Source organism: Vidua macroura, chromosome 6 (genome assembly GCF_024509145.1).
Source record: "Vidua macroura isolate BioBank_ID:100142 chromosome 6, ASM2450914v1, whole genome shotgun sequence".
In the NCBI taxonomy this organism is placed as follows: domain Eukaryota; kingdom Metazoa; phylum Chordata; class Aves; order Passeriformes; family Viduidae; genus Vidua; species Vidua macroura.
This window is the reverse complement of record NC_071576.1, coordinates 52183113-52202410: the sequence shown is the minus strand read 5'-3', so window position 1 is coordinate 52202410 and position 19298 is coordinate 52183113. Positions and strand designations below refer to the sequence as shown.

The window sequence follows — 19298 nt, the reverse complement described above, 5'->3', positions numbered from 1 at the left end:
GAAGGAATGAGTACTCAATTAGTTTTAAGAGTTTTGTGGAAAGGGTTACCAACCTTCTGCAGCAATATGATCTTGCTGCTTTTGCATACTATGTTAGCAAGTTATTAATTTGTGCACAGGACTAGAGAGGTCACCTAGTCTGGAAGGTAAGAATAATAAGATATTTTGGGCCTAATTGTGTTTACAGGAGTAATAACAGGAATACAATCTTTGTTTTGTTGGCATGTACCTAATTGTCATTTCTGGCTGTGATGAGCAAGAGGTCTATAGGCTGCATCTAGCATTTGAAGAAATGTCATGATTACTGTACATCTAGAGCACAAATTTGTAATTTGAGCCTCAGGCACCACTGCAGCAGCCATTGGTGTTGATGCAGGGCCAGCTGGACATCTCTCCTCCTCACAGTACATAAAGTACACCCCCTTCTGTACTTTGAAGCAAGACCCTTACTTCTGTTAGTTCATCTTCTGCTTAAAGTGAATCTCTGAATATGTTGTGCACTGCATTAGTAAGTTATCACTAAGCAGCTGCACCTGATCCTATATAAATACAGTTAACAGCAGATCTTTAGGGAAGGGCATCAGAAACAGACAAATATAAACGGATGGTCCACTATCCCAGATTCTGAAAGCCAGCACTTCAAGGATTTTCTGCCCTGAAGGTTGTACCCAGACAATTGTGGTTTAGAGTTCTTTATAGACCCCTTGCCTGTGAATTTGTCTAATTCACTATTTTGAGTCCATCTTAATACTTGTGTAGAATACTCCTCAACATTCTACTCCAACTGAGTTTTGCATTGCATGAGAAGTTCCTCTGTTTGCTTACCTTAAGTCTCTTGCCTACTAGTTCAGATACCTTCTTGTTTTTGTGTTAGGGAAAACAGTGAATTATCACTCCGTATTCACCCCATTTATAATCTCTGTATTTTATATGTATACATTGAATTTAGTCTTGAAAGTTTATTTTTGAAGCTTAAAAGGGACTGCGTGTCTCTCTAGAGTTGGGTGAAAGCCATACTTTGGTCCTTTATGTGTACTTTGGTCCTTCATGTGTTTGACCATTTTCCCCATATTGTGTGATTTTAATAAATAACTTTTGAGGCAGGGTGACCAAGATTAGTAAAGAAAGTGTAAGCATGTGGAAATGGTGTGTAGTGCATTATATTTGTTGTATTCTTTTTGATTCACAACAAGTTCCAGCTTCTTACTTCAAGAGCTCTGTCTCAAGCACCATTAAGTACCTGAAATGGGGAAATCCTAGGAAATATTCCATGCTATCCAAGGTGCACTTTTCAGAGCACTCTGAGGCTTCTCTTTTATTCCAAGTATATGCTGTGGTAACATTTCATGGAAGACTAATGTGGTGACAGTTCATGGTGGAACTTCTTTTTTTTCTTTTAAAACACATGAAATTTGTGCGAAGGGTGATGGAGAGCAGAGTACAGATTTTATTTTTTGGTAGTACTGCACAGAGCATGTTGTGATTACTTAGTGACTGAAAGTAATAATAATATAATATCCAACCCTAGAACTTAAAATCTGACCTTGGGACCAAAATGGATTTCTTGTTGCTATTTTTTCTCCTTAATTCCTATTAATTTTAGAGGAATTAGTGATGAAAGAAGTAATAGCCTGGAGTTTGGGGTACTATAAATTTCTCAAGTAACAGAGTATGTTTTTTACTTTACAGAATTGAACTGCTCATGGCACAAATGCCTTCATGCTTAATGCAATTAGGTACATTTCCCAGAATGTTAATTTTACAAAACCCTTTTCCTTTGACCTGAAAATAGAAGATAAATAAAACATGATGCTGCTTGCTCCATGCAATCTCTTCCTCCTTCCACTTTAAGCCCGCTCCAGTTTATTCAGACAAATTGTTAAGGAAGATTTGGATTCTTTTTTTCTCGTGAAAGCGGAAAGGAAATCCTTCGGATTCTGTTCTGAAGCTGGGAATGGGAAGCATGTGCAGCCCATATTATCAGTGCTGCTGTGTTAAGCAACTGGATTGGAGTAGTACATTTGTTTAACCTTCCAGCATAATGAGCTGCCAGGGGGATTGCTCCACTTAATAGCAGCCGTTCATTATTCTGCATCCATTTGCAGCGTGGTGTTTCTCCCATAGCAAAGAGAATTGGCGGTTCCCAGTTTTTAGCTTCCTTTATCAGTGACACTTAATGTCAACAGCCCTGAGGCTTTGCCAAAACAATCCTAACAAATCCTAATCCCACTATTTCAAGGTAAGTATTTGCTTCTCAGAATTCTTCTGTATGGGTGCTGCATGTTTACACTGGACCTTTTTGGAATGCAACAGTGATCAAAGAAATATTTGAACTGAACCTATATGTTTATTTTTTGTTCTCTACAGGCACTTTGCATGTTTTTTTTTCTTACTTTTCACTACCATAGCTAAGAAAATTGTGGTAGGAGGTGTTTTGGGGTGGTGATGCTGCTGCTATTATATTATAAGGATCATCAGACCAAAATTAATTATGAGACAATGAGAATTCCATTTATGGTGACACAGATGTAGTTCAATGTGCCAGACTGTACATTAAAATGTCAGAAAGTTCAAAATTAACCAACAGCTGAAGCCACCCTCTGCCCAAGAGCATAATTAATGCTTGTTGTTGTTCAAATGTTGCAATGTAAAAGCAATAGAGCTTTTATAAAACAGATAAATTCTTTAAAGGCATCCCATTTGCAAAAACTAGCTGAACTGTCAAGGGAAAAGAGAAATTTTTGCTAATGGCAAAAGAAATGATTATTTTAGGGAGTGAATTAATAGTCTATTAATGAGCCTTGTTCCCAGTGCATTGTTCACTTCACACTTGACAGCAGCTCCATGGATCAGGATGGAATGTGTCTGTTCTTAACTGAGTTTTAATATTTTGCACTGAAAGATCATAATGTTGCTTCATCATTAAAATAACCACAAAATTAACTTTTGCCCCAAGGGAAAGACAGATGGCAGTTTGATGGCCTCATTATTCTTTTTAAGAAGAGTAAGTTTTTACATTGGCTTATATAGTCTAAAAAGATCTATGAAGAAACTGATGATAGCTAGAAGAGTAAAAAAGACATAGCCACACCATGCAACTGAATTTCACCTTTCTGAAAATCTTGCATGTGTGTCTCCATATTTTTTTTTCCTTCAGTAGGAGTCATCCCAGTGGCTACTCCCAGTAAGTAAACTAGTCTCATTGGAGCCAGGAGTAATCCTAAATTGCCTTAGGAGGGGGAACATTTCACCTGAGCTGCACACAGACGGTCAGGTCTCACTACATGAGATGATGGCATGTGCTTGTAAATGAAAATGTGGGCAGTGATTGGAGGAACTGAATGGCCAGAAGGTCTCCAGTTAACTCGGGAGCAAATTTGAGTGGTGTGCCCACCATTTGCCTCAGCACGGCCATTCCCAACGGAGTATAGCTGTAGGGTACTTCCTATGGACTCAGGAATCTGTGGATGCTCCATGCTTTGGAGAACCTGACTAAATAAATATTTAGCTACCTCACAGGGGCTTAATTAACGCTCACAGTGGACTTTGAAATAAGGGGAAAAGGCAAGGGCTGATTACAGTTCATCTTCAGCTCCAGCATGAATTCTGCTTGTTTTAGTTTTTTGTGAGTGGTATGGGAACAATTCACATGTTAATTTTGTCATCTTAAAAAGACTTGTGATGGAATGAAAAGGAAAATATGTACTTGGTAGGTTCCATTTGTCACTGCAATTGCAGAAACCTGTTACAAGCAAATTGGGGTGGCAAATAAACATTTTTGATCTTTATGAACTTTAAGATGTGTGGCCTTGAAAAGTGGATTCCTTGCTGACCTGTGGAGTTAATTTTTGTTTGAAACCTCTGCATTCCTAAGAATGCAGAGGTTTCAAACAAAAATATATGGCAAGTTTGGGCCTCCTCTGGTGCGTTTCCTTATTGGCTCTGGTCTAATTTTCAGCTCAAATGTGACCAGTTCCAGCTGCTTCCAAAAAGTTATTACAGCTCAGACAGCTTAGATTCAAGGGTGTCCACTGGACTCAAGAGTGGGAGAATGGCCAATTCCCTGGCTGCAGGAGCCCAGTGTTCCTTGGGGTGCCTTCTACATGGAGAGACAGTTTAGAGCAGGCTCACTGCAGCACTGTGTGGTGGAATGGCACAAATCTCCCCTGGCTCTGCAGAAGAGCTGGCCTCTTCTTGTCTCAAATGCAGGTGTATTTTGACTCATCAGATTAAGTGGTCACTCTTCAGGCAAAATTCCCATCATAGCATCTATTGCAAATTGACAAAGAGGAAATTAAATTACATCCATTGTTAGGTGGAAATTAGTGTCTGTGGGCAGTGTTGTCTTGGCACAGAGTGCTGTGCATTGCAAGCAGAGGAATTCAAGCCTGGCAGGAGGTAGGATTTACACAGACACATCTGACAGCTTAGGCTAGGCTGCAGTCTTTACCTCTGTGGGTTTAAGATGGACAAAAGTATCAAAATCCCAAATGGAGTATATGTTGAGAAAAATTCTAATTAAATTTAGGAAACGGATCCTATCTCAGATTCACTTCTGAGTCACAGGGCTCTAGTGAAGAAATAAGTACAACAATAAATTTAAATGCAAATTCAGATGCAATGGACATGTTTCTATTGTCTTGATTTATATTATAATGAGTACTACCTACTGTATTGCAGTCAAACAAAAAGGATAGAGTCAGTCAAATGTAAAGGTGAAACACCAATGAACTATAATAAAATCAAGGGAAAGTTGTGTATTCAAGTGAGACAGATCTGTATACACTTCCTAAAATTGCTTCTATTTGCTTCACATGCATGCTGGAAGAGTCTTGTTTCCGATACAGTCCCACATTCCAGGATGTGAGGCAGCTTAGGGAAGTCACCTAGATGAGTGGGTTTGCTCTGGTTTGTGTAACAGTGTCACTCTGGGTTTGGTAGTGACAAATCACGAGACAGTAAAAATTGCATATTGATGCTTTGGTAAATATTCCCTTTCTTTGGAAAATGGACATGTTTCCTCATTAGTACATGTAGGATATTTCTGCATTTAATCTATGTTATTTAAAGGGGAAATGCTTTAGATTTTAATGGGACTGACTCACTAACTATCATAAAGTTTTCAGCATCATTAACAGGAACAATAATTTCATGTACTTGTGTCAGAGTTAAATCTTATTTCTTCTGAATCTTCTTTCTGAATGAAGTGATCTGATGTTCTTTTAATAAAATGACAAAATTTCTGATTTGAATCTTATTTCTTCTGTGAAAATTTAATGGAAAATAATAGGATTTATGTCAAGGATTAATTTGGTACAGTGTTCTACATAGATTTCCCAATCATTGTAGGAGTTAAAAATCAGAATCCCTTGAATTGATCTAGAGGAAGACATTTCTTTGTAAGCACCAGAAGAGTAACCCAGTTGTCTCCTTTTCCAGTTTTCAGTTTTAATGGTGGTGAATCTAAAGCTTTTGGAAATAGTATAGAATTACAATAGATTATTACAGCCCTTGTGACACAACTGTTTGACTCTGTCAAGCTGAAACTGAGCATCTGACCTATTATAGAAAGAACAGTAGCATTTTGCTGCTGAAAAACTTATTAATATATTGGATTTTTTTCTTCTTTTTGCTTCTCCCAGCATTCAGCATCCCCAAGCTCTGTGGGCTTTCCAAACTGTACAGAAATGGAATTATCTCCGACAAGGTTATCCAGCTCGGCTGACACAGAGGCTAAAGGCGCAGCTGCTGTGACACTTGGCCCGTCCCCAGATGCCCTCTGTGAGTGTGACACTGCACCAGAGCCCCTGTCTAGCTACAGCCTGGCTCTGGGCAGGGTTCCCAGTGACCTGAGCCCTGGGGCTCCTGCTGGCCTTACACCAGGTGATGCACTCCAGGGAGGCACTAAATGCAAGGTAGGGATGGCTCAAACTCCTCTGCTGAGAGGGGATCCACTTCCATTTACAGCATATTATTGTTGGTCAATCAGTCAGAATACTGTTTCAATTAAAGTTTTCCTTATCTGGTATTTGAAGACTGATTAGAAATTATATTCTTAACACGAAAAGAAGGAAAACTGATAATAGAATTCTGCATTTTTTTCTCCTCTTCCCCCTGCAGCTAGAAAATGAAGACTACAGTGCTGTGGATTGTCTTCTAGAAAACAGCTTTGCTTCTGCTGGGCAAGAGGTAGTTAATGAATTAACTCTTTCTATGCAAAAAGTGATGGAAGAACCTATTAATCTTTCAATCAAAAAGTCTCAGCATTGCACTTCTCCTTCTGAACTGCTCAGCAACACTTCTTTCCTGCCTGTGAATGCCAGAATGAGACAACCTAGAAGCAAAGAAGGTACCAGGCTTTTAATGATTTCCTTTAGGTTTTGGGGTTTTTTCCTTTCTTAGCACTGTGCATTGCAAGCATGGTAAAGCAGTACGCTTATTAATATACTTACATGTAAATGTGCTTTTCCAGCAAGCTTCAAATGTTATCAGAGTACTTAATCCAATGGAAAAGTGTGTTTCATCTCATTTGTGGAGGAAAAACATGGAAATTATATGCTTTGAATTTGTAACATCCCTCATCTGTGAACCAGAAAAGAGTGTGACTGTGTGAAGTACCTGGAGTATTAGTTCTCTTAGAAGCACTCCTGTTAATGAGACCTGCAGTTATGGCTACTGAAGAGCTGGTTTGAAGAGTTCAAATTCAATTAAAAAAACCCACATTACTTCCAAAATGTAATGTGTCTTCTGCCAAGTCCTTCACATCAGTAGCATACCAAATTTTTGTTAACACATTGCACAGCATGTGCCTTTGCTTGGCTCTAAGTACTGTGGAACATTCCCTTCAGCCAAGGCCTGTTTCTTCAGCCCTAATGGAGAATTAGACTTTACTTAACTATTTTCATGGGCAAATTGCCAACATCGTTGTGCTACACTCTAAAACCCCATTCCTGCAAACTCTGAAAGTCAATGGGACTATTCATGCAAGCAAGGGATTGCAGGATCAAGCTGTTATCCCATGACTTATGCCAATATTTGGCTGCATTTCTCTATAAAAGATGAATTAATATTTCTCTCTCTGTGCTGTGTTTTCATTCAGAGAATTCTAATTAGTACAAAGGAGGCCTAGCCCAGTGAGCCAAGGAAATGTATTTGTCTTCTCTTCGATGTCCTATGCCAAACCGTGGCAATTATGCCACAATCATTTGTGTGAGTTGTACTAATCAGGAGCACCCCTAAAAAGCTGTGCCTTAGGCAGGCTGAAGTGTCTTGGGGAGGAGCAGCAATGTGGTATCTGGTGTGGGCTGTGTGACACCACACACAGAGGCAGCCCCAGCCTTCAGAATCTTGCTGTCAGTAGTGGATGCTACAAATTTGCTGGGTATAAAATGCAGGTCCTGCTGTACAGGAGGGCAGAAAACCTTGAGTGTTGAAATCAGTGCTGCTCCCTTTTTTCGAGGAAGGATCAGGATTCCTGTCCTGTCAGTGTTTAGGGGCATGCAGTGAGGGGAGACCTGAGGAGATACAATCACCAGTGCACCATAAAACATGAATTCTGCTGCAAAGGCAACATTAACTCTGCTGGCAGCTCTTTGTAGGACTTGCTGGCTTCAGCAGTGCTGTGCTGCCAAGCCTCATTCCTTCTGGTATATGTCTCCAGTGACTCATCCTTTTCTAATAGCAAACCTAAACATTTCAGCTTAATTTAAAACAAAATAATTCTTATCCTAGGCATACAGGATGTGGTAAAAATTGTACAAAAGTGTGATCATTTTCCCTCTTACAGCCACTTTTCTTTCTTATGACTTGCATAAACACCCTTCCCTCCTCTTCTCTTTCCTAGACTAAACAAATCTGATGGTTTCAGTCTCTCCTCATGGGTCAGGGGTTTGATTTTTCTCAAAACCACCTCATTCCTCTGTGCTATTTTGGGTTCTCTGCAATTAAGGAGCGCTGCCCACAGCCAAATGCAGTGCTCAGCTGGGGCCTCTGGGATGCCATGCACAATCAGGGTATCAGCTCCTTGTGTTTGACATTCCTTGCTGCTGGGAGTACCCTGCAGGATGGCATTCCTCTCTTCTGCAGCAGCAGCATTAGGTGGTTGATGTGAAATGCACCTTTCCTTGTTAGTCTTCATTTTATTGTTCCTTGTGGCTGGAAAAAACAGAGTGCTTTAAAGGCACATTGCTTTCAAGCCATGCCTGAGGTACTGTTAACCTGAGCTAAATGTTCTTTTAAAAATCATCTTTTTCTGCCACTCTCTTATATCGAGATGACCACGATATTGTGTTTGCTTCTTGTTTGTATTGGCTATGTCAAACTAATTCCTAGTAAAAGAAGGTGAGATTATGAAATTTTTCAGTGGACTTGTATTTCTGAGGACATCCACTGAGACATTTGTCTCTATCTTATCCCATCTCCCCAGAACTGTGTTATTACTTGTGTTTAATGTCAGTCAAAAGTATAGCCATATGCTGATACAGCTACATAAAGCTACAGCTAAATGCTTAAATAGCAGATGGTTTTGCATTCATGTGTTTATATGTTCCAGACATTGAAGGAAAGAAAGGAATTATAGTGTAACTTTTGTCCTGTGGTGGCAGATGGGAGACACAATTTACTTCCTGTTTCAAAGTAACTGGAATTATCCAGAAGCTTCTTAGCATGGAGCTGGAGACCACAAAGATTTCCTGAGCCATGGAGGGGGCCAGACCTCATCGGATCTGTTTTTCTCAAGTGAAGGCTGTATTTGAGGATTACTTATGTTGTTCCATGTATATGGATGTGTGTGATATGGCTGTGTACATGCAAAGAAACCATTTCCACAAAATATTTCATATATGCCCCTTATATTTAGAACAGAAGCTTTGGTTAAAAGTAAAAAAGAAAGACAAAGGCTCTGCACCAGAACAGAAAATAGCACACACATTTTCTATACGTATAGATTAAATTATTCCATATTTCACTTATGATACCATATTAAACACCAGTCAGAAGTACATGAATATTGAAGTACTTTCTACCCTAACTTGCCTATGATATTATAAATATTTTATTCGTTTTTTTATCTTCTGTTCCAGATTCCAATAACTGTGAAAAGGAAGATTTTGAAATGGATATGAAAAGCAATCAGAATATCAGGTAGCAGAGTCTTTTTTTTATACAAAAGCACTGGCTGTGAAATTTTATGCATGTATTTAGAAAACATGTCACACTTAATGATGATGGAGAACTTAAAAAGAATTCTAGATTCCTTATAGGTATCAGTTTTGAAAGTTGTAAAGTGCTTTCCAACTTGAAAACAGCAATGGAAAAGAAGTGGTGAACTAATGCATTTCTGTGTAATTTTCCAGAATGAATAAATATTGCAAACTTACCTCACTTAAACAATTAGAAAGTGTTAAGCTCCAATGAAAGCTAAAATATATAACGGGAACAGGATTAACATTACCTCAACAATTTTATAAAATTTGATTTTCAACCACTGCTGTGATATTATGGTAAAGTTGATGATGTGTTGTGTTCCTGTTGAAGCCAGCCACACTGAAAAGTATAAAATATGACTTTAATTGCAGTAATTAAAAATATACAGAGCAGGGCAAAGCTTTAGCACAGGAGTTAGTAATGTATTTACACATCTGAGTAATTTAAAGTGATTGCATTCACATTTCTTAAAGAATTGGTTTGTGAAAAAATATCAAGATTTTCAGTTTTTGGTCATCACAATCACAAAGGAAAAGGAGCACAAAGAATGGTGCATGAAGCAGAGTAGGGAGGAGAATTTTGTGGAATGAGGATGAATTTATCATGTGTCCTTTTGACTCTAGAGCTGCCCCAAAGGAGCATAAGATCCCCTATGTGCGGCTGGAACGTCTGAAGATATCTGCCTCAGAAGTGGGGCAGCTGCCGGTGTTTAAGCTCCAGCCACAGGACAATGAGCAGGACGGCAATTTCCTCCTGGTAATTGAGTGTGGGACACGGTCCTCAAGCATGTCTATAAAGGTGAGTGGGATTTTCTTGAGGATTTACCTGCCTTCTGCCCTTTATCCCACTGGTTTGTAGGCACAGCTTCTGGAATATTGTACAGCAAAAGTCTGCTGATTTGTTTGACACTCAGGTGATGGGTGAATGATGACACTTCTGTGATGGGTTGTGCCAAAGACAATACAGCTTTGAGCTTGCTGTGGAGCTCCCTGCATCTTCTGTTTTGGAGAAGTTCGTAGTGTTTTCACATACTAAGGAACAACTTGGCTCACCTGTCTGCTTACAAATACAGGATAAATAGCTTAAAATTGGCCTGGATATGTATTTGAGTGGTACCAATCCCAGAAATCCCAGAAATCAGTGTAGTAGATTTTTAGAAGCGTTGCATTCTATTACTTCAGTGGAGTCTTGAGTGTGAACTTCTTTCCACAGAAGGAAACAGGAATTTCTGGTGGGAAAAAGACCTATACTTTTTTTATGTTTTGGTTTTTTTGGGGGGATGGTGGGGGGCTTGAGCTGTTTTCCATAAAATTTGCAAGTGAGATTGTAGAATATCCTGTTTCCTATCACCTGTGGTGTAGAATCTGCACAGCTCTCACAGCGCTACTACACTGTGCCCCATAGGAAATGACCTGACAAAGGTGACCTGGCCAGCCAGTGGCAAATGCCAAGAGTGTGGACCTCCTGAACCCCAGTGGAGTTCACTGCAGAGAAGTACTTGGAAGCACTTGTTGGGAAATTGTTGGTACTTGTGTCTTCCAAGTACAAGAAGTACTTGATTATCTGCAGATAACCAATGATGCTTTATGCTGATGTGTGAAAATGATGATTGTTTGATCCCAGATTTTTCTTCCTTCAAGATAAATAAAGATAGTCCAGCTGAAGGACAGAACTTCAAAGAGGAGAACTCGGAGGACAGGAGATTTCTCATCTCCCAGGCTGTAGGACAGACACAATCTCCATTTGTTGATCAGAAGCTCAGCAATGGCATCTCCAGCATGAAAAAATCCCCAGTTACTCAGGAAGTCAGTCCAATTGAAAATGAGGATTTCTGTGCTGTGTGTCTTAATGGAGGAGAACTGTTGTGCTGTGATCACTGCCCCAAGGTCTTCCATCTCTCCTGCCATGTTCCAGCCCTGCTCAGCTTTCCAGTGTGAGTATGGATGATGTTTCATTACTGTGCTGTTCCTGCTCACTGCCTGGGGGCAGAAAGTATGCTCAGGCACTGATGTTTCAGGCTTATGCAAGGGCTGCATCTCTCACTTGCTTTTTTTGGATACTTTTTCTGTTTTACATGTGAGGTACTAGATGAACTATGAACTGTTTCCTGCCACTGTGCTCTTTCTGTAGTTAACTGGCCAGTACAGCAAAGGAGGTGGCAGACCTGAACTTAAAAAACTTTCATATGATTCACTGGAGAAAAATAAAACCCTAATTCTCATGTAGTATCTGGAGTGTAGACACCAGCTCTTCTTGGCAGAAGAGAGACTAACACAAGGGAAGGGCAATCAATGAATTTTTATTCAGTTTGTTAGCAAATTTTATGGGAAATGTAGGATTATCAGGGCTTTTGTAGAAATATTTCAGTCACTGCTTTCCCCAAGATACATTCTCTTGCAACTTGTCACAGATGGATTGTATGCAATGAACCAGAAATAGGTACACGTCCACATACCAAACTTAAAAGTGAGACAGAATAATGTGCATTACTGTGGTATGCAATTCTAAATTTGTTATAAATCATTACTAAGCAGAACCAAAGTCTACTTCATTTGAACCAAGCTCAAATCATTGTCTCAGCTGCGAAAACTATGTTGTAAGGTATTAATTTTGAGATTCTGGTTTCTCCTCTCTGTTCAAAACCCAGGACTTTTCAGTTCTTAGCTTTTCATTCTTTTCTCTAGTAATGGAGTTATTATTACCTTCTAGTTTCAAAACAGTGTGAAAACCAAGTTTTCCTGTTAGAATAAACTTTGTAGGCAAAGTTAAACTCTAATGAAGTAAATTCCCTTAACTAAAGTTCTGTATTCATAATTATTGAATATATCTTCATCTGTAGCTCTTCAGACCCTGATGTTGTAGAAGTTGCATCACTACCTTCACTGAATTCTTCAAGAGTTTTCTGAAAATGCTTCTACTAGCATGGACACACATGACCTTGCAGGATTGTGTCTTATTTGGTTTGGGGACCTGTGTATTATCACACCTTTTCTGATAATGTTGATTTCTTAAATAAATACGTCAATTATTGTATCAATTGATAATAAATATCTTAGTTATCAAAAGGGTCTGGGTTTGTCTTATGAACCAGTTGCTGCCTGTTTTTCCTTGGTGTTTTTTTTTCAAAGCAGCACTTGAATTAGTGCAGATGCATACTCTGCTGGGAGATTATTCCAAACACAGTTTTGTCATTTTCTTTTCTTTTGTGACAAGAAAAGAGCCATGAATAAAATCTGAAATTATTATATTTCCAACTGGATTCAAATCCAATCAAGAATATCTAGTGCAATGGGCTTCACATTACCTGCTGTAATAATGCTAGTTAAGCATGAGGCTTTCCAAATAGCGATTTCCGAGATTTGCTTTTTGGCAAGGTTGTGGAAACAAATTCCCCATGAGTTTTTTGGTTTCTTGTTTTGCAGGGGAGAATGGGTGTGCTCGCTTTGCCGTAACCCAGTGAAGCCAGAGGTGGAATATGACTGTGAAAACACACGCTACAGCCACAGCTACAATGCACAATATGGCCTTGGGGACTGTGACCAGAAGGTGGGAATAATTATATATTGCACTATTTAGAAGAGGCCATGTGATCTCAGCATGAGGCTTTGCTTTTTCATGGCACAGATTATGGTTTTCACTTGGCTGCTACTCAAATGTCACACACAGTAGTATATACAACAAAAGCATTGTTATTATTTGGTTAATATCATTCTCTTCTTTCTAGACATCGCTATTCAATTTAAAAATGTTACAGAAAGATGAAGCAGGCAGATGTGGAATTATTTTCTACTTTGAACTCAAGAGCAGAGCTTCCATGAGTCAGTTTTGCCTGGTTTTTGACATTGAATCTTCTTCCTTTTAAACTTGGCATTTTCTCAGACATCTACTTGGGCCAGTGCAATGACATTTTTGTGATGACGACGCTTTTTTACTTTCAGTTGGACTGAAATCATCATACAGTCTTCTTCATATGTCCCATTGCTTCCCTTGAAGATATTTAGGCTCTTAACTCAGCCTAGAGGAAAGCTTATCACTTTACATATCTATTACTAGTTTTATCTACCAAATCTTCCATTAAATAAGCACCTTTTCTTAAAGTCCATAGTATTTGGAAGGCACAAATTCAAAATAGATGTTGTGTATATATTGGTGATAAGTGGACAGAGAGGAGGAGTCCACACAACTGAGTGCAGATGCTGAGCTGGCCCTGTTTCTAGTGGATTTGTACAACTGGGCAAAAATTATTGGGATTTGGGTCTTGAATAGTGAAGACCTGTTTAGAAAATTGAGTTGATTAAGAATTCCATTGTTTGTGAGAAAATATGGCTTATAATGTTGATGTAGTGCATTTATTTTCTCTAATGAATGAGCCAAACACTTGTATAAGTGCTTTACAAGTCAATGATAATTAAAGGGAATAGTTTTCATACAGTACTACCAACTTACATTGGTTTGCGTGAATGGATATGAGTAGTGGGAAACATTGCACATTTAACTCTTTCCACATTGTTGCTGCCATTCTTTCAGCTGAGAGCCAAAGAGTAGATCTGGAGCACACAAAGTAAATAATGATAGTGATTAATTCCCAATAATTTCCAGGAGAATGTTTCTTTTCTTGCATTTCTTGACTATCCTTATTTTCCAAGGCATAACAATGCTATGAGGCAAAACGTCCTCCTGACTAGAGTGAAGTGTGCCATTTTGCAATGAATTTGAAATGAATTTGAGAATTCTCTTTTTGTTAGTATGATTGATTAACTAAGGGCAAGAATGAAACTCACTTGTTTGGAATTAAAATGCATTACAATTCTGGCTTCCACAGAAGTGTGAAAAGCTGGTGCTCTCCCTGTTCTGCAGCAGTATGAGCCTCCCGTTCCATGAACCTGTCAGTCCCCTGGTAAGTACTGCACTGGCAGGAATCAGAGGGAATACAGAGAACCTCACAAGCTTCTTCTTTGTCCCCTTGAAAGATATTCATGAGGATTTTTTTCTGAACAATATTGCTTCCTAGGGAAGGGTGCATGTTTGCCTCTTCTAAGGGCCTTGAAGGTGTCAGGCCAGAGCCAGGGAAATGTTTGGCCAGTGCTCAGGCCATGTCTGAGTGCCAATTTAAGAAGCTGGTAGAATGGCAAAGGTGTATGAGGGGTTCCAGTGATCAAAAGAGTTGACTTGCCATGTACATGGAGAATCTTGTACTGTCATAAGAGAGGTCTGCTCTAGAAACAACCTTGAACTCCCTCTTTCCTTATGCTGTGCACAGAGGGTAAATGTGACTATGGGTAAATGTTACTATGTGAAGGGGAAGATGTAGAGATATCTGCTTCATCCATCTGCTCCACAATTTATTAACTTAATTTGCAATATTAGCTGTCTGCTTTAAGGAAGATGGAGACTTACAGAATTGTAACAGTAGAGCACCATGTGTTGAAAGTTGAAGAGGGGAAAAACAAAGGTTTTATGTGAAGGAGCACTTCAAATAATGATATAAAACCCATTCCACTTAATAAAGCTTGCAATGGACTTATGGAACAAATTACCTAACAAGTAGGTTCAGACCCTGAAAGATTAAAGGAGTGGGATATCCTGGTAGCTGATGCCCATTGGAAAAGGCTTTTGTTGGACTTTTTTAAAAGAGTGCACAGTATCCTATTTTGAGTCACTCTTCACGGACTACTTCTCACATTACCACTGCAAGTGTCACAGCACATTCTTTTTGTAATTGCTTGGGGAAAATGTCAGCTAGTTATCATATTATTGTTGATAATAATATATAACATATATTATTGATCATGGTTAAATTTGGGTTATGGTTATCTGGGGATAAACTTTACAAAGTGCAAGCAGCAGAGTAGTTATTGAAGTGTGCTATTTTTAGGCTCAATCTTGCAAACAAGTATGTTTTAATAAAATCAAAAAGCACCCAGGAAGATGATGTGCAGGTGTAGGTACTAAAAGATTAGAGCTCTCTACCCTGATGCAAGGACTCCTCTGCAATGACTTCTGTCCAAAACTGCATAGAAGTCACTGGAGAGGAAATGTTTTAATTAAAAATGTCACATACCTGCCTTTTATTCTTATTGCAGGCTCGGCATTATTATCAGATCATCAAAAGGCCAATGGATTTGTCCACCATACGAAGGAAGCTGCAAAAAAAGGACAAGTCCCACTACTCTGCACCTGAGGAACTTGTGACTGACGTGCGTCTCATGTTTTGGAACTGTGCAAAGTTCAATTATGTATGTTTCTAAAATGCATGGATGGGGGGAGACAAAGCAGGGGTTGGCTCTTTCAGTGGCTGTCACACTGATGCAACTACTGGTTCCATAGAAATCAGATGTAGGATTGGGATAAACAGAAGTATTAATCAGTTTTTATTCTCTGGAAATTGTAAGGGGTTTTTTAATGACAGAAATGAATTTATATTAAGTTATATATGTATCTGAGAATTTGAGATACATATGGATCTAAAATTAAAGAGGGACATCTTCACAGACAACTCTGTGGAATGTTGCTGTGTTTGCTGTGAGAAGCCAGTCACAACCAGCAAAACATCTAGGGAAAATAAAATACATAGAAATTCCAAGCAGTGATGACTGCTGTTCTTTCTAGTTCACTGCACATCTCTACTTCTTAGAGGTGCACAAATGTGTGCCTTAACAGCAGCATCTGGTTTTTACTTACACTGGAAATGCAGAGGGACTAATGGGGTGTAGAAAGTGTGCAGAGACTAATGGAGATGTAGCAGACAGAGCCAAGGAGAGATGTTGGGGTGGGGTACTTATTTGGGTTTGATCCTAGGTGATTTCTGTATGTGGTAGCACTGAATGGTTATTCATTCCCTTACAGCCAGATTCCGAGGTTGCTGAGGCTGGACGGTGCCTGGATGAGTTCTTTGAGGACAAACTGAGAGAGATCTATCCAGACAGGCATTTCCCTTCAATGCAACAGGATGACTCTGATTCTGAAGACGTGGAGAGCCACAACAGCCAAGTGCCATCTCAGGATTTCCAGTGGCCGTCGTACGGGCAGGAATGCGTGCAGCCCAAAAGGAAGCGGCGCCACGCTGTAAGATTGCAAAAGCAAAAGCATTTGGTTGCTAAGTGGCCTCCCTGCTAACTCTGTTTACAGCTACTGATGGGAAGTTTTGGCAGGGCTGACTGGGAAAACTGTCAAGCTTCTATCATGGATGTGTGATCAGTTCTACAATGTTATGTCATGGTCCCTTGAGTGGAATAAAGTGTCAGATGTGTATAAATGTGTGAGCAGGAGCAAATGAAGCCTCTCAGGCTGCACAGTTATCTTCCTAGCAGAAAGCTCTGTCAAGGTTTGTAAAAAGATTAAGCCCTTTAGCTATTCATTGTTTGTTTCCTTTGTACACAGGAAAGCGAAAAAACTAAAAGAGTGATGTTTCAGCCAGCTAACAGCCTTCCTCAGGTATGACCTCCTCAAGATACGAGATTTGAGGAATCCAGCAGCGTGCCTGGCAGAGTTAAGGTGTGTGGGAGGAAAGCAAAGCACTCGGGCTGTTTATTGAAACTCTCCTATTCTGCTGACCATATGCCTTACTTCTAGATCCAAAATGTTAAAATCTGTCAATATCCCATCCCAGTTAAATTACATATATGTTTTGCAGTGTTTACACTGAAGTACTAATGTCTTGGTCATAGGTAATGATAAATAATAATAAAAATAACATACTAATGATACCTCATACTGCTGTACTATGTTTCATAATTGTTCAATGTGACATCTCGATTTTATAGAGCACAGGTAACCATGTAATAATCTTGCAACCTCAGTGTGAATGTTGGCCATGCTTTATGACAAATACAACATGTAGCCATTAAAGCTGTAATCCTGTTGTCTTATTCAATGATTTCTCTGGGAGCTTGGCTGCTCCAAAGCCTCTGAGATAATGTGATTATGTGATTAGCTGTTTCTTTTGAAGAACAACATTTTCATTAAATCAGGAAAGAACAAGTGCTAGTAGTGCTGATACAAGGACTCTGTGAGAGCTGGTTCTGCATACTGGGTGCTCTGTCTGCAAGGCATCATTCTTCTGGAACCTAATTCATGCTTGGTAAAGCAGTGTGGGATTTTGTAGCTCTCAAAGGCAGCATTTTTATACAACCCAAGGCAGTTGTCTTTCTATAAAGTAGATATTGGAATTCAGCAAATTAACTATAGAGAGAATTACATGGTTCTAGAAGTGCCTATAAAATAATGTGATTTATTTCTGATTTTCTTTTTGCTTACTACCTGTAGTTGTGATTACCAGCAGTACTAGAAGATGATGATTATGCTGTATGTGTAGAAGCTCAAACAGAAAAGCTAAGATATTTTTCTTTTTTTTTTTCTAAATTTCACAATGTATAGGCAGAACACAACCAAGATCTGATTTAGAGTTCACTTGAACAAAGGTTGCATGTCACTGTAAAATCTGAAGGGTGGGATGGGTAACAGGACATCACACCTGAGCAAATGGTGAAAGCTTGCAAGCTGCTTCCCAGCTCTTCCAGCAGCAGGTGAGCCACATCTCTGCATGGCCAGTGCTTTCCTCATGTGTGTGAGGGGCATCTTCCTCCTTAGAAAATAATAGGCCCCAGCAGAATAATTCAGGCTGGGGCCTAGCTGTGACACAGGAGGTTGTTGCAGACCTCAAACACAATTAAAGTTCATTTTAATTAGGTTCCTGTAAATAAAGATGATATTTTCAGCATAGTTTATATGGGCTATTTTGTCTGGTAACTATGTATGTTATTTTAGATAACACTTTAAAGGTTTATATATGAAATAATAAGACATAAATGTTATAGTCTACGATGTGTGACTTACTGTTTGCCCTTAACTTGGTAGTGTGCTTTTCTTTGGAGAAATGAAATTCTGGATATTAGAAACTGACTGGCAACCTGTGAAATGAAGGGACAGCCTTTACATTTTCTAAATGTGAATTCATATATGTTTGCTTTCTGTCAAATTCTTCAAAATAGTGAGAGTCTTGACACAGGACAATGAGTGCAGGTTTGTCACCAAATTAATCACCCTTATCTGTGCTACAGATATCACTTTTTCTCAGTTCCTCCACCAAAGAACTATCTTTTACCATTACTAATGCAAAAATGATATGCTTTTTGACTTCATCTAGAGGCAGTGGTAGAAATGTGAGAGATTAGTGATGGCTTCCTCTTTTCCTGAAGAGCAGAGTCAACCAAAGCCTCCTTCTGTTTCTTAAAGTCTGTAAGGTTATTAACTGTACCATTAGTTTTGGAGAACACCTGTTTAAATAAAATTTATCTGGGGTATATTATGCTTTTATTAAAAATAGAAATTTTCCAGCTTGTTGTCATAAATAAAACGCCTTTTTGGGTGTGTTCTGGCAGGACTGAATGACCTGAGCAATCTTAAGGCTAGCTTAGAATCTGATTAATACTCTTAAGACTAGTAACTATTGAAAAAAAAAAAACAAACCTCATAAACTTCATGTCATGTTGGTAAGCAGAACAAAAAACTGAAGTCCTATGTATGACTTCATATATTTTAAAACATGAATCCATGGGTCAGCAAATTCACAATACAGTGAAAGTTATAAGAGCAATATATTTTTCCTACATGTAATGGGCTAAAGGGAAAATCCTTTCTGTGTTTAAGCAGTTGGAAAAGACATCAGTTGCAGTTTCATAATAGTCTGTCAAAGAAGAAATGACAGCTACAGATTTGGCTTTCAATTTCCCCCCAGACAATTTCAAAGACCTGCTTGTTCCAGTACGGTGACAGGAGAATGGCATCACAGTTACTTCAAAACACTACAGGTGTTTAACCATACACATTAACCAATGACTGCATGTTTATATGTGCAATGTGCATTGCTGAACAATAAAACATGTGAAATGTCTTTTTGCACATCAATCTGAAATTTTTGCTCTCAGTACATCTGCTTTCAATTCATGTATGGATCGTATAATATAATTTAACAATCATTAGCTATTACCAGCTCATATCATTATGAGCAAGTTGCTCATAACTTCTGGTAGCAAAACAGAGCAGTTATGAAAGCAGCTATGCTAACACAGAAGACAGCTTGCTGTTTGTGCTAA

At 39.0% G+C, this 19298-nt stretch overlaps 1 protein-coding gene across 1 annotated transcript in view; it reads left to right on the top strand.

The window, feature by feature from the left end:
• The window catches only part of TRIM66 (tripartite motif containing 66), a 46425-nt gene extending 29345 nt beyond the window's left edge, over nt 1-17080 (top strand). The window contains exons 12-21 of the mRNA XM_053979721.1: nt 5643-5915; nt 6121-6349; nt 9081-9141; nt 9828-10002; nt 10845-11137; nt 12627-12750; nt 14027-14101; nt 15288-15440; nt 16051-16269; nt 16585-17080. Of these exons, the coding sequence (XP_053835696.1) occupies nt 5643-5915; nt 6121-6349; nt 9081-9141; nt 9828-10002; nt 10845-11137; nt 12627-12750; nt 14027-14101; nt 15288-15440; nt 16051-16269; nt 16585-16644 (1662 nt within the window). The 3' untranslated portion in view covers nt 16645-17080. The remainder of the gene's footprint in view (nt 1-5642; nt 5916-6120; nt 6350-9080; nt 9142-9827; nt 10003-10844; nt 11138-12626; nt 12751-14026; nt 14102-15287; nt 15441-16050; nt 16270-16584) is intronic.
• Nucleotides 17081-19298: the final 2218 nt, after the last annotated feature.